Below are 14392 nucleotides of genomic sequence, written 5' to 3'. Positions count from 1 at the left end.
ATGTTTATATATGTATAGATATACACATATGTATAATATATATGCCTATTTCCATATATATGTATAATATACATATACATGCATATTTATTAACCATGTCATTTTTATACTGTTCCAGTCTATTTTAGTTTTATGTCCTTAATATTTCTAATATCCCTTTGAGGCATCAATGACAATTTTTAAAAGTTTTCTCTTGCTTCATATGTCTTCAACTGTTTTCCTCACTTTTTTATGCTCCCTTTTGCTTTTGTGTTTATTTTTTCTTGTCTCTCTTTTTTTGTATCAGTATCTTTCCCAACTTTCTGGTGATTCTTGATTGTATATTAGAGACACAAAATGATGACTGGAATCTCTTTGTGCCAAGAAAATCTTGTTGAAGTGTAGACTTTATTATATGAGACTGAGCCATGAGCCAGGATCTCATTGGTAAACTTTAACTTTTTTTTTAACCTGGGAAAAGAGTCTACTCAGGGATGGGAAAAGCTTCTGGGGGACCCACAGCTACTCCTGAACTTTTGAAACCACCCTCCTTATTTAGCTCTGGCTTTACCACTTGCTTTCAGCATAATCTGCTGCCTCCAATCCAACCCTGACCTCTTCCAGGATCTTTCCATAACCCGCCTTGTTTCTCATTGGCTTAACCATATGCCAGCCTACTGCTTCATCGTCCATTATTTTTATACAAAGTCAGTTACATCTCAAATATCTTCCTTCCATTCAAAAATTTTCAACACCTTTTATCTGTTATTGACCTTATTGCATAGTTTTTTTTAATTTAATAGACTCATACTTTTTAGCTCTGCTCTTGTAATTTACTGGATATCTAAAAAATGTTAATACATGTTTACTTCAGGAGAAAATTTTTGAGGAATGTGCAAATAGGGAAGAGAAACACTTATTCACTGACAAATATATAAACATGACTACCAGCTTGCAAGAGCTCTGCTATGTTAAAGTAAGGCAAGGACATTTTAAGATAGAAGCAATTGCAATGAGGTCAATGCTATAGGTACTGCTATGTTACTATTCTCAGCTAGAAACATTATCTGATTCTGTACATTTACCAGGCTAATTAAAATAAAACCAAAAGTTTAAAAAATTAACTGTGTCAAAATTTTCTAAAAACATTTTTCTGTGGACACATTTGCCTAGAGCCATAGTTTTTGAGGTTCATGATTTAATGCTGGTCACTTAGGAGTGGATTATTGTGGGTATTCTTCAAGAACTAATTTTGAATAATAGAATTTTTATGACAAACTAGAGCTACATTGGTGGTATACTTAATTGTTCCACCGAGAGTATCTAATGCATCAGATTAAGTTCACACCTTTTAATTTACTCAAATTTTGCTGCTCTAGGGTCTGGTGGGTGTTTTCAAAGGCATTTTGAGTGTCTAGGGTCCAATCTAGTCATTCTGCAGGAGGAGAGATGAACAAAATTCCTATCAATGCAAGAGATTTTGGTTCTGACTTCCTTACAGTGCAGACTGGTAGACACACAAATGGAAGTTATTTAATCTAATTCAGATCTTATTACTGCTGAAGTACAGTAGTAGAAAAGGAAAGTGTAATTTTCATATATTTCTACTATTTCTATGGGCAGGTAATGAGGCAAGCAAAATCTATACCTAAAACAATTTTGCAAAAGGCATTCAGAATTGAGTCAATTTCCAAGACTTTCAGCTATTACTAAATCCTCTTGCTAAAAGCTCAGTATCTAAATGCTATGCAGGAAATTGGCAATAAACATAGAAGTGAAGTCTTCCAATAGGTTACCAAGAAGAAGAGAGAAGATATTTATATTGAGAAGTATAAAAACTTAACCCCTTACAAAGGATTTGACATAACACTTCTCTCACCACTCCTCAACGTGATGAATAAGGAGATGGAACAGTCATAATCTTTGAGTGCTTCACAAAAGTCTTTGAAATCAAGAAGCAGCTGGTTTTTAACTCGCCTAAAAGTACACAATGTTTAGGGAATTCTTGCAGGTACTTTTTTTCCAACCACTATACAGTGAGGAGGCCAGTTATAAGGGACAAGGGCCTCCCCAGACTGCTATATTGTATTAACTGGATATAAAGATCAAATAAATAGCCAACTGCATTCTTCATACTGTTTTTTTAAATACCTTCTTAAGAATGGACATAATATCAAATATGGTTGTATGAAATTCTCCCCAGACTTCATTCAACAAGAACTTATTAAATACATTTAATGTCAGTATTATTTCTCATTCTTTTTGACAGCAATAGGACCACAATATATTGAAATCCAAAAACCACTCAAATTCATCATGAAATAAGGCAAAGGTATAAACAAACAAGAAATATGTTTCATGAGGAGTTACTTTACACAATATTTTATGTAAATTTTTTCCTACTATGTTAGCCTTCTAACACTATGTAGTGGACTAATAATTTTAATCCCCTTCACATTATTTCTTTTGACATGTTTGACCAACATAAAAAAATATGCTTTTTGCTTGCCACCTGGAAAACTTCTTGAACCCTAAACTCACCTCATCTGTGTAGTATGTTCACTGCACCCCTATTGAAATCTGCATTATTTAATAGAATAAATCAGAATATACCAGAAGACTGAATGTCTTTGAGTTCTTCGTTTTAACCATCTAGGTAACTGTTAAATATCTTACACACAGAGTATTACCTCACAGCCATCTGCCAGAGCAAACCCTCCGCCAACAAGGATGGCTATATCCCATGGCATGAATGACTGGAATTCTTTCCAAGTAATCAGTGGGGAATAATCAAAAGTAACTGTGAAAAAAAAGTCCTACAGTTAAACATTGCTTAAAACGTGACAAAATGACATGTTACTTTTAAAAAATTAGGATCACATATAGTTTCCTCATAGAAGTTTGTAATATTCTAACTTGTTTCTAAAGAGGAGATTTGATCTGGACTTAAGAGTAATTTCCACTTAGCCTAAGTGGAACATTATATTTTTAAAAAGAAAACAATTATAACTTGGAAAAATACTTTGGATATTTTAAATTATAAAAGGAATCATAACAGACCTATCGGGATTCTAGTTTAAAGGTAATTAAAAGTTCTGATTAAAAGGTTAAAATATCATTTTTGAAAATCATAATGCTCATGAAGACATTATAAAGACATCTCTAGATACTCCTGTTCTAATCTTTCCATTGATTTGTCGATAAGTAAATTCATTTATGAGCATATCATCCGCATCTAATATTATAACATCTACATAGTGAGATTATAATATATTAATAAGCCTCCTTCCTATCTCCTCTCAAATAAAAACTACCCTAAAATACTCTCAAAGTTACCTTCACAAATGATTAAAGTTTTTCTACAATGTTTCTTACTTGGATTAAGACTATATATCCTGTCAAAACACATACGTTTCTGAAATACACCTCTTGTTGAAAATTTAATATATTATGCCATAGGCATCATTTTAAAACCAAGCATGAATGAATACATCAGGGTGGAAAGCATTAAAGAAAGAAAGTAGAAAGGTGGATAGGCCAAGGCTCTTTCTAAGGAAGAGAGTCAGATGTAGGAATCTGGGAAGCTAAAGCCAATCATTGATTCCCCTCTAGGGTTTCGATGAAATGATTAGAGTCTTCAGGGTCTCATAAAAATCAGTGCTAAATATTGCAATATTTCCTTAATGCACATCTAGACCTTGCAATCTCAAGTAAAGGATAAAAGGCATTTATTTTTATATTATGCTGTTCATATGAATCAAGCCCTGAAAATCTGAGCTATTAGCTGTTGATGGACAGTGAGTCAGAGTCAGGTGAGCCAACCGAATTGCACGAGTCCTGTACCCATCATAGTGAAAGTAAACAAATCAAAACAGTGTCACTGCTTTATCCTACTAGTCTATTTCCAAACTACAATAAATCTTTTGTCCCACTTTGGCAATTAGGAATCTGACTACTGGCAATGTGTTATGCTATTGTAAACACAGACCCAAGTGCATCCTATGATTAAGGAGATGTGTATGTGGGAGGTGTATGTTCATGCCAGTGTGATGCTTCTTTGTCCACATATTGTAAATATAATGAATACTCCCACTGAACAGCATTTTTCCATCATGACAATCGGTTATGACTATGTGGGATTAATTTGCTTTTCTTCCAAGACTACTATGAGGCTGTAAATGCTCTTTCTCATGAAATTCACATCATGGTTTGTATATCCTTAGCATTTACTGCAAGGCCTCATCATAAAATAGTGATTTCCAAGTTCTTGTTTCTGTTTTCCAACCGTAAGATTAATTCTAATTATGGTAGTGGGAGTGGGTTTATCATAGGTCAAATAGTATCACTTGTACTAGTAGGTCCCAGTCCATAGTGCATAAGGAAATCTACTCTCTTTGGAAAAGTCAGATGACTCCTCTTATGGGTGGAGGACAGGAGCTGAACGAATAAGGTGTACTGTCTCCAAATATGGCCTGCTGAGCCAGGAGTTCTGTCCGGAAGGCTGCTCCTTCTAATGGAAAGTGATGGCATTTCATGTTTTTGGCTTTTCTGTCAAATTCGATCAGCTGTAAGAGATACTCAACCAATTTCTCCTGTAGATGTAGTTTTAGTCAGTATCTTTGCTGGGATCAGGAAGAAAAGGAGTCCTATAATTAAGGCAACAGTTGAATCTGTTACAAAACCAGAGTACCTGAAAAAATATGTACATTAAAAAATGGCATTAAAGACTTACATAAGCAAAAATATTCATTGACTATACTAATAACATTTTAGTAATTTCATAGAGTACATAGTGTTAAATGGATTGATTCCACTTATAGTATATACATGTGAGTAGTACTAGAGGTAAAAGTTATTTATTATGGATAATCTGCTCTAAAAAATATAGATTTCCAGTAAATAGCATAACTTACTAGAACTGATCATCTCAGATCATATTTCCATGTATTTCTACTTATTTTCAATATTAATATAGAGACATTAACCTAGTAGGCCAAGAAGGCAAATTTCCCTTTTAGATAAGCCTGCAGATTTGTTAATCAGTTTTTTGAAATATTTCTTTAATTTTGTTGGAAATAATTGAGTTTGAAACCATTGCTATTTAAGGTAAGGCTCCATACAATTGATTTATAGCATTTTATTGAATGGTGCCAAGGCCTGATGGTCCTCGTCTTCTCAAACTCTTTTATAAGTTGCAAAAAATAACTGATTTATTTTCTAAGATTTAACACCTGATTCTGCAGCTATAGGTCCTAGACATATCATACAAATGAAATTAACCCATTTAATGGTTTGTACTCTGTGAAGCTCAATCCCATCTTAATTAATGAAATGGTTTATGAGATGTTTATAAATGATCACTGTACAAATTAAGAGTGATCAGGGACAGATAGGGTCTTAGAATCACTAAGGGCCATTCCAACAAGTAAGACAGGATACCAGAAGCTTCAATAGTTAAGAAGCAACTAGAGACAACATACAAATAAAATAAGCATAAATAATTAGATTACAGTTTTAAAAGTCTGCAATATTAATTAAGTACATTTTCATCACCTGAGAAGAAATACATACTTCATAAGGAATGTTTTTCTATCTTGAAACTCAGTAAAATTTACATGGTACAGAAGCTACTTAAATCATAATTTACCTGGAAAACCTAACTAATCAAGAAAATTCATTGTATTTTTCAGTGTAACAAATTTTTAAAGAAGCTTACTTTCCTTAAATAGAGAATTATTCTTTTCTTTGTTGACTAAAACCCCATCGTGGCACATTTTATTCTATAAACTTGACAACTATTTATCAGTATATTGTTTCCTCATTCTTTATTTCAGCTATAATTTTTGGTTGAATTTTTGCCAAATTAGACCAGGCATTATGCAACTGGATTTTACTTTATACAAAAAAGGCATACTGAATTCAGTCCAGGTTCAAACAGATGGAATAAAAATCTTAGGTGGTAGCTATAAATCTTAATTTATCATGCTAACTTTAGAAATTTTGAATGCTTGAAACTTCTACAGAAACAAATATATTCTATAGACCATATATTAAATAGAATTAAGGTATACATATTGAACACTTTCAAAGCACTTTGAACAGGTTTTATCGGTACATGTTTTTAGTACAGATGCTTACATTCGTCATTAGGAGTCAGCACACTGGCTCCACATGTTAATTATCTGATTATCCCCTTTGGCTCGCCTCTCTCCATCTCCTAGTTCATTATGAATTAGGTGGTCTGAGTTTTATAAAATATTACGCTTAAATGTTATTTGCTTTGGATTTGTCATTAGATTTCTATCTTAAAATCCCATTGTCCAATCTTTGTTCTTTTTCCTGCTGTTTCCTCTCACATTGCTAGGTGACAAAAGCACCTGCCCATAGCAAATACACTGGTTTCCTACACACAAAACAGCTCCCGAATTATATCATCTTCCCATGAGGAATAAAAATTTGAAGTTGATTATATTAAGTTTCCTTTTGGGATTTTTGTCTCATTTCACTTATCTTTTACACACTAGTGTTTGTAGAAAGATTTTCCTTACTTAGGATGGTAGAATTTTGATTTTTAAAGTGAGAATTGCTTTTTTATGTTACTCTAGATCCTATTATGAATCAGAAAGAGTATCAACTATTAAAGAATAACTTGCCTTGAATAATTAGATGATTGGAGGGGTTAGGCATCTCAAAATGAAAATTTTTAATCCAAAGGGAAATAAAAATGATTTTTTTTTTCTCATTGAGTTTATTGGTACATTTTAGGTATACAGTAGAGTTACAGTCATCATTGGGATCTTGTACCTTTACATGACAGGTCTTGGTTCTCATTTTTCCCCATACCCCTGTCTTCTCTTCACCCCCTCCTCCCTTTCCTATTTACAAAACATTTTTTTCCATTTTCTCATATTTTTTCTTTTCTCTTATTTCCTTTCCCCTACCCTTCCCACATCCGAAAAATTATTTTAAGCTGAAGCTGATCTTCTAAAACTTGCCAGCACCTTTCATTGCTTGACTTGTGTTGTCATTAGAAATTTGGATTCAAGTTTTGCACAGTTGAAAAATATTGGCAAGGCCTGTAAAACCAGAAGGCTCTGATTCAGACAAGGAGAAGCTTCCTTGTTCAACACAGCTAGAATAGAGCTGACTCAATTTTTGTTTCTGCCCTCAGAATTTTTCCTGGGGAGTATAAGACAGCAAGTCTAAGCCATAGATCTGCTGAATTTAGGAATTAGAGTATTTTGGTGAAATATATATTGGAAACACAAATATCAAAACAAAATTACTTATATTGATGTGTAGGACGGCTCTTAATTTAGGAAATTTGGCTACAATCTTCCCCCTCACTTCACATGACTCAGCAATGACTGCTGATATGTAAGACACTGAGAGATGTAATTAGTTCTGAACTGTTTCTAGCATTGGTTTTTAAAATCAGTCTTGTTACTTATTGACAAATTCTTTATGTATGAAAAGGAGGCTAGGTAGAATTTGTAGTGAATTAGCACAAAACTATTCTGAAAGACATCATGCCCCCAAAATAGTCCTTCAAAGAAATAAAAACTACCTCAAATTGGTGAAAAGCACAGAATGTGAATTTGTCTGATTATGGAGAAACATCAAGTGGCATTTATTTTACATAATAAACATTTATATAAAAAGAAGAAAAAATCTTTTATAAACTTTCAAAGTCGTAGAACTGTGAAGGAGAAAAGCAGAGTATAAAACAAGAAGGTTGGACATGAATATCATATAATACTTACTGTCTAAAAAGTTCAGACCAACCAGGAACAAATCCTGGATCACGGCTGAACCATAGAAGGGCCATTATAATGAAGAGGACCAGGGTCATGATTTCTTGATACCTGTGGAGAAATTCCTATGCTGTCATTTATTTTCTATGAGGGTATTTGTAGAAACTCTCTGAGCTATTATCAACCATAATCTTAGTAGAGTACCACACAACTGTATGAGCTGGAGATGTCCATAAAGTTTTTCCTATGACGATGCCTTCAAGAGTTCTACTTACCCTATCTTCTAGGAGGTTTAGTGTTTGTTTTAATATTTAGATCTTTGATCTATTTTGATTTTAGTTAAGTGCATGGTTCTAGTTTGAATCTTATGCAAATTAAAAGCTAGTTTTTCCCAGCACCCTTTATTAGAGAGGCTATCTTTCTTCCAGTGAGAGTGTTTGGCTTCTTTGTCAAAGATGAGATGGCTGAGTATGTCTGGAGTTGTTTCTGTATCTTCTAATCTGTTCCATTGATCGTTGGGTCTGTTTCTCTGCCAATACCGTGTTGTTTTTATCACAGTAGTTTTGTAGTATAATGTACAATAGATAATGTGAAATAGGATGAAAAAGTTCAAATGGTAAGGAGAAGTAGGAGGGGGTGGAAGAAAAGAAAGAAGGGAAAGAAGAAATATGAGAAAAGCAAAAACAGAAACAAAGCTTTTGTAAATAAGGAAGGATGAGTGGGTGGAAGGGAGAGAAGGGGAATGGGAAAAAACAAAAACCAAGATATGTCAGGTTCAGGTACAAATTCCCAATGATGAAGGTGATCATAATGTATACCTAAAATGTACCAATAAAATTGATGAATACAATTGTAAAACATAAGATAAAATAAAAATTGAAAAGACTAAAAAAATTGGATGTGTCAATAATTTTTGAACATCAGTACAACTGGAAAAAGTATTTCTTTCTTTCTGGGGGCTTCACAGTGTCTTGACATTTTGCCTGGCAAATTTTAGTTAGGTAGTAGTAGATACCTTGTCAGGTTAAATTATATTTTCATGAAGTTTAGCAAATTTGGAGCCCTAATTGAGTGTTACATATATCTTGAAGACAATTATGTGCTTATATGCTGTTAAGCAACTACTTAAAGCACATACAGTATCTGTGGAGTGGTTGAGTGTGTGTGTGTGTGTGTGTGTGTGTGTGTGTGTGTGTGTGTGAGAATACACACACACAGACATGCATACCTTACCTCATTGGCCCAAGTTTTTGGTATTCTTGCATAATCACTTCAGCACAAGCTTTTTCTTTAGCTGTTTGGCTTTTGCCACATTTGAACATCTCCTTAAAACTGAAAAAAAATATGTCTGTTAAGCAAAGGATTCTTCCATCACTATTTTCTTTGATGAAAGCTATTTTGCAAAAACTTCATAAAATATGAATCTCCATGCTAATAATATCTCTCCATTCTGTCTTTACTTCTCCTTCCTCCTTTGAATGTTCTCTAACCTCTTCTGTTTTGCCTGCTTTGCTCACTTTTCAGTGCTTAGTTTTTGTTGTATATTTTCCATGACATTGTCTACTGCTTATTTCCAAATACTTTTTGCACCACTGGCATTTGCTGTGTACCACTCATCTCTATTTAACACTTTATTATATAATTTATAATTATATTGTTAAAAATAAATTTATTATGCATGTCGGTTGCTAATTGTTGCACTTGTATAAGTATTGTCACACTAGTCAGAAAAATTGAGGAAGAGACAGTGATAATAGCATAGATGCTCTCTTTGGCCTGTTGTTTCTTAACACTAGCATACACAGTAAATAGTTAATTCACCCACTTAATAGTGCATTTGGCAAATTTATGAGGCAGTTTCTATCACATTCATTACATTCACAAAACTGCTTAACTTGAGCTATACACTGGAACAGGGAATTCACATACACTGATACAGGTCAGAGTCCAAACAAGGTCCATTCTTTAAAACCAACTTTATTATATGATGTTTTCCTCTAAGTTTCTTAAACCTATGTCCTAATACACCCAGTATCTTCTCATTTATTTCCAATAATAACCGCAACTCTTTATTTATTGATTTATGTATATTTTTGGTACCAGGGATCAAACTCAGGTCCTTGTGCTTGCAAGGCAGGCAGTGGAACCACTGAGCTAATTCCCGGCATTCCCTGCCACTCTTTATAGCTTTTAGCTTCTTGTTCTCATGACTTTTTTCACTGTGACTAATATTTCTCTTCTGAAGTTCAGTGTCTTTAAAACCTTAATCATGTGTGTGTGTGTGTGTGTGTGTGTGTGTGTGTTGTTGCTCTAGATGTGGATTAAAAAGAAAACTCTCCAGAGTCTGAAAAAAAAAATGAAGAAATGGCTAGATTCTTAGAGATTATCTTTTGGAATATCTAGGGTAGTTCAGTTTACATTATGGTAGATGTAGAAAGCAGGGACATTTTATCTTGTAAAATTGCAGGGATAAACATGCATGTTTACAAGAGAATAAGAAGGAAGACTGGGATAGTAAGAAGGCAGGCATCTCAGAGAGACACATTTTGTGGTTTGATTATTCTTTTTTATTTTTGCTTTTTGTTTTAATTAATCCCTATAACTTGGCTATACAAACTTGTTAAGGTGTATTTCATTTGAAGGAGTATATTTCCTTACTTCTTAAACCATCTATCATATACATTCCTAATTACCCTTATGCATGTACCTCAATAAGTAAATAGATACTGTTCAATTTATGATCAGTGAGAACATAATTACATTTTACAATCTCAATCAGATTCCTAACTAGTAATTCTTCCAGTCTTAGAATTTTGCCCCCTGAAAAAACATAAATACTATTATAAGAAACTACCCTGAGCAAGCCACTGGACCCCTGCTGTCTCTCTTAGGCAGAAGCTATCTTTTCTCAATAAATTCTTCTTCTCTTAAAAAATAAAGCACCTAATCTATAGGCCTCCACAATAACTATCTATAGAAAAATATCGCTAAAGAAAAAGATAGGACTCTCCTTCCACACAGTATGATCATGTAAATGGTTAAGTCAAAGACAAGATGGCATTGCTACAAAGGAAGGTTAATGCCTTTACAGAGGAACTGACAAAGCCTATGACAATGTATCAGCCTCTCCATTTCAATAAGTTTCGAGGCACTGATAGATGAGCTTCTTTTCTGAAGTACGCCCGGGTCATTTATAATGGGCAAGCTAACAGTGTTAACGGCTAGCACACTAATGAGAATGTATGGTAGCCCAGCAGGGGAGTGGTTGATAAATTCTAGTTGTTGATTGAGGGTGTGAACACCCTAGCAGACTGAATAAGACACTGAGAAATTAGCTAAAGCATGAAGCTATTCTAACTGACAGTGGACAGCAAGGGAACTGTTGAAACATGTCACTGATCATGATTTATGCACTTCGCATAATGTATGTGCTTCATGGGATTTTTCCCTCCTACAGAACATATTTTAATATATCTTTCCTTTATCTTCTTAATTTCTCCTTTCAAAGAGGTAGACCATTTTAAAGTAATAACAGTTATTGCACATATATTTTATAAATTCATTACACATAGCAACAAAGAACGGAAACAGTGGGCCTGAGGCCGAATACTTCTCCACTGACTTGGAGTTCTATTCCCTGTAGCTGGCATTTCTACCTGTGTCACTGAATAGGCCCCCAGAGGCTCAGACTTCCTGAGAGGGGCACTTGTTATGCAGCGGACCTCTCCCCACTGATGCCCGCCTGCCAAAGGCAGTGATATTCCACACAATTGCTCCAGCAGGAGAACTGCCACATGCTGATCCCACAATCTGTAAAGAATTTTGTTTAGTCATCAGCACCATCTTTCCTCTCCTAACTCAATTGGACAGTTCTGGAGTATAATCAGGAAGAATCAAGGGGAGACAGGGTCAGACTTTACGCTACTAAAGCTTGGAAAATGTAGCCTAGGCAGGGAACCACACCTGGTGATACTGCTTTGCTTTTCAAAAGAAGCACAAAAGGCTGAGTTCAGCCTGGCTTGGTGAATAATATGATGTTTTATTCATAGGTCTTTGAAATTATTTAAATAAAACTGTATAAAAATGAATGTGAATTATTTTTTTTCATGAGAAATAACAAAACAGCTCCCGAATTATATCATCTTCCCATGAGGAATAAAAATTTGAAGTTGATTATATTAAGTTTCCTTTTGGGATTTTTGTCTCATTTCACTTATCTTTTACACACTAGTGTTTGTAGAAAGATTTTCCTTACTTAGGATGGTAGAATTTTGATTTTTAAAGTGAGAATTGCTTTTTTATGTTACTCTAGATCCTATTATGAATCAGAAAGAGTATCAACTATTAAAGAATAACTTGCCTTGAATAATTAGATGATTGGAGGGGTTAGGCATCTCAAAATGAAAATTTTTAATCCAAAGGGAAATAAAAATGATTTTTTTTTCTCATTGAGTTTATTGGTACATTTTAGGTATACAGTAGAGTTACAGTCATCATTGGGATCTTGTACCTTTACATGACAGGTCTTGGTTCTCATTTTTCCCCATACCCCTGTCTTCTCTTCACCCCCTCCTCCCTTTCCTATTTACAAAACATTTTTTTCCATTTTCTCATATTTTTTCTTTTCTCTTATTTCCTTTCCCCTACCCTTCCCACATCCGAAAAATTATTTTAAGCTGAAGCTGATCTTCTAAAACTTGCCAGCACCTTTCATTGCTTGACTTGTGTTGTCATTAGAAATTTGGATTCAAGTTTTGCACAGTTGAAAAATATTGGCAAGGCCTGTAAAACCAGAAGGCTCTGATTCAGACAAGGAGAAGCTTCCTTGTTCAACACAGCTAGAATAGAGCTGACTCAATTTTTGTTTCTGCCCTCAGAATTTTTCCTGGGGAGTATAAGACAGCAAGTCTAAGCCATAGATCTGCTGAATTTAGGAATTAGAGTATTTTGGTGAAATATATATTGGAAACACAAATATCAAAACAAAATTACTTATATTGATGTGTAGGACGGCTCTTAATTTAGGAAATTTGGCTACAATCTTCCCCCTCACTTCACATGACTCAGCAATGACTGCTGATATGTAAGACACTGAGAGATGTAATTAGTTCTGAACTGTTTCTAGCATTGGTTTTTAAAATCAGTCTTGTTACTTATTGACAAATTCTTTATGTATGAAAAGGAGGCTAGGTAGAATTTGTAGTGAATTAGCACAAAACTATTCTGAAAGACATCATGCCCCCAAAATAGTCCTTCAAAGAAATAAAAACTACCTCAAATTGGTGAAAAGCACAGAATGTGAATTTGTCTGATTATGGAGAAACATCAAGTGGCATTTATTTTACATAATAAACATTTATATAAAAAGAAGAAAAAATCTTTTATAAACTTTCAAAGTCGTAGAACTGTGAAGGAGAAAAGCAGAGTATAAAACAAGAAGGTTGGACATGAATATCATATAATACTTACTGTCTAAAAAGTTCAGACCAACCAGGAACAAATCCTGGATCACGGCTGAACCATAGAAGGGCCATTATAATGAAGAGGACCAGGGTCATGATTTCTTGATACCTGTGGAGAAATTCCTATGCTGTCATTTATTTTCTATGAGGGTATTTGTAGAAACTCTCTGAGCTATTATCAACCATAATCTTAGTAGAGTACCACACAACTGTATGAGCTGGAGATGTCCATAAAGTTTTTCCTATGACGATGCCTTCAAGAGTTCTACTTACCCTATCTTCTAGGAGGTTTAGTGTTTGTTTTAATATTTAGATCTTTGATCTATTTTGATTTTAGTTAAGTGCATGGTTCTAGTTTGAATCTTATGCAAATTAAAAGCTAGTTTTTCCCAGCACCCTTTATTAGAGAGGCTATCTTTCTTCCAGTGAGAGTGTTTGGCTTCTTTGTCAAAGATGAGATGGCTGAGTATGTCTGGAGTTGTTTCTGTATCTTCTAATCTGTTCCATTGATCGTTGGGTCTGTTTCTCTGCCAATACCGTGTTGTTTTTATCACAGTAGTTTTGTAGTATAATGTACAATAGATAATGTGAAATAGGATGAAAAAGTTCAAATGGTAAGGAGAAGTAGGAGGGGGTGGAAGAAAAGAAAGAAGGGAAAGAAGAAATATGAGAAAAGCAAAAACAGAAACAAAGCTTTTGTAAATAAGGAAGGATGAGTGGGTGGAAGGGAGAGAAGGGGAATGGGAAAAAACAAAAACCAAGATATGTCAGGTTCAGGTACAAATTCCCAATGATGAAGGTGATCATAATGTATACCTAAAATGTACCAATAAAATTGATGAATACAATTGTAAAACATAAGATAAAATAAAAATTGAAAAGACTAAAAAAATTGGATGTGTCAATAATTTTTGAACATCAGTACAACTGGAAAAAGTATTTCTTTCTTTCTGGGGGCTTCACAGTGTCTTGACATTTTGCCTGGCAAATTTTAGTTAGGTAGTAGTAGATACCTTGTCAGGTTAAATTATATTTTCATGAAGTTTAGCAAATTTGGAGCCCTAATTGAGTGTTACATATATCTTGAAGACAATTATGTGCTTATATGCTGTTAAGCAACTACTTAAAGCACATACAGTATCTGTGGAGTGGTTGAGTGTGTGTGTGTGTGTGTGTGTGTGTGTGTGTGTGTGTGTG

At 34.2% G+C, this 14392-nt stretch overlaps 1 protein-coding gene across 1 annotated transcript in view; it reads right to left on the bottom strand.

Annotated features, from left to right (window-relative positions):
- Positions 1-14392, bottom strand: part of Slc13a1 (solute carrier family 13 member 1) — a 94843-nt gene that overhangs the window by 6608 nt on the left and 73843 nt on the right. Inside the window, exons 8-11 of the mRNA XM_010635378.3 lie at positions 8967-9065; positions 7743-7844; positions 4563-4669; positions 2670-2779 (exon numbers count right to left, since the gene is read on the bottom strand). Of these exons, the coding sequence (XP_010633680.1) occupies positions 2670-2779; positions 4563-4669; positions 7743-7844; positions 8967-9065 (418 nt within the window). The remainder of the gene's footprint in view (positions 1-2669; positions 2780-4562; positions 4670-7742; positions 7845-8966; positions 9066-14392) is intronic.

This window comes from Fukomys damarensis, unplaced genomic scaffold (genome assembly GCF_012274545.1).
Source record: "Fukomys damarensis isolate Sample0158 unplaced genomic scaffold, DMR_v1.0_HiC HiC_scaffold_4, whole genome shotgun sequence".
NCBI lineage: Eukaryota > Metazoa > Chordata > Mammalia > Rodentia > Bathyergidae > Fukomys > Fukomys damarensis.
This window is presented reverse-complemented; position numbering and strand designations above follow the sequence as displayed.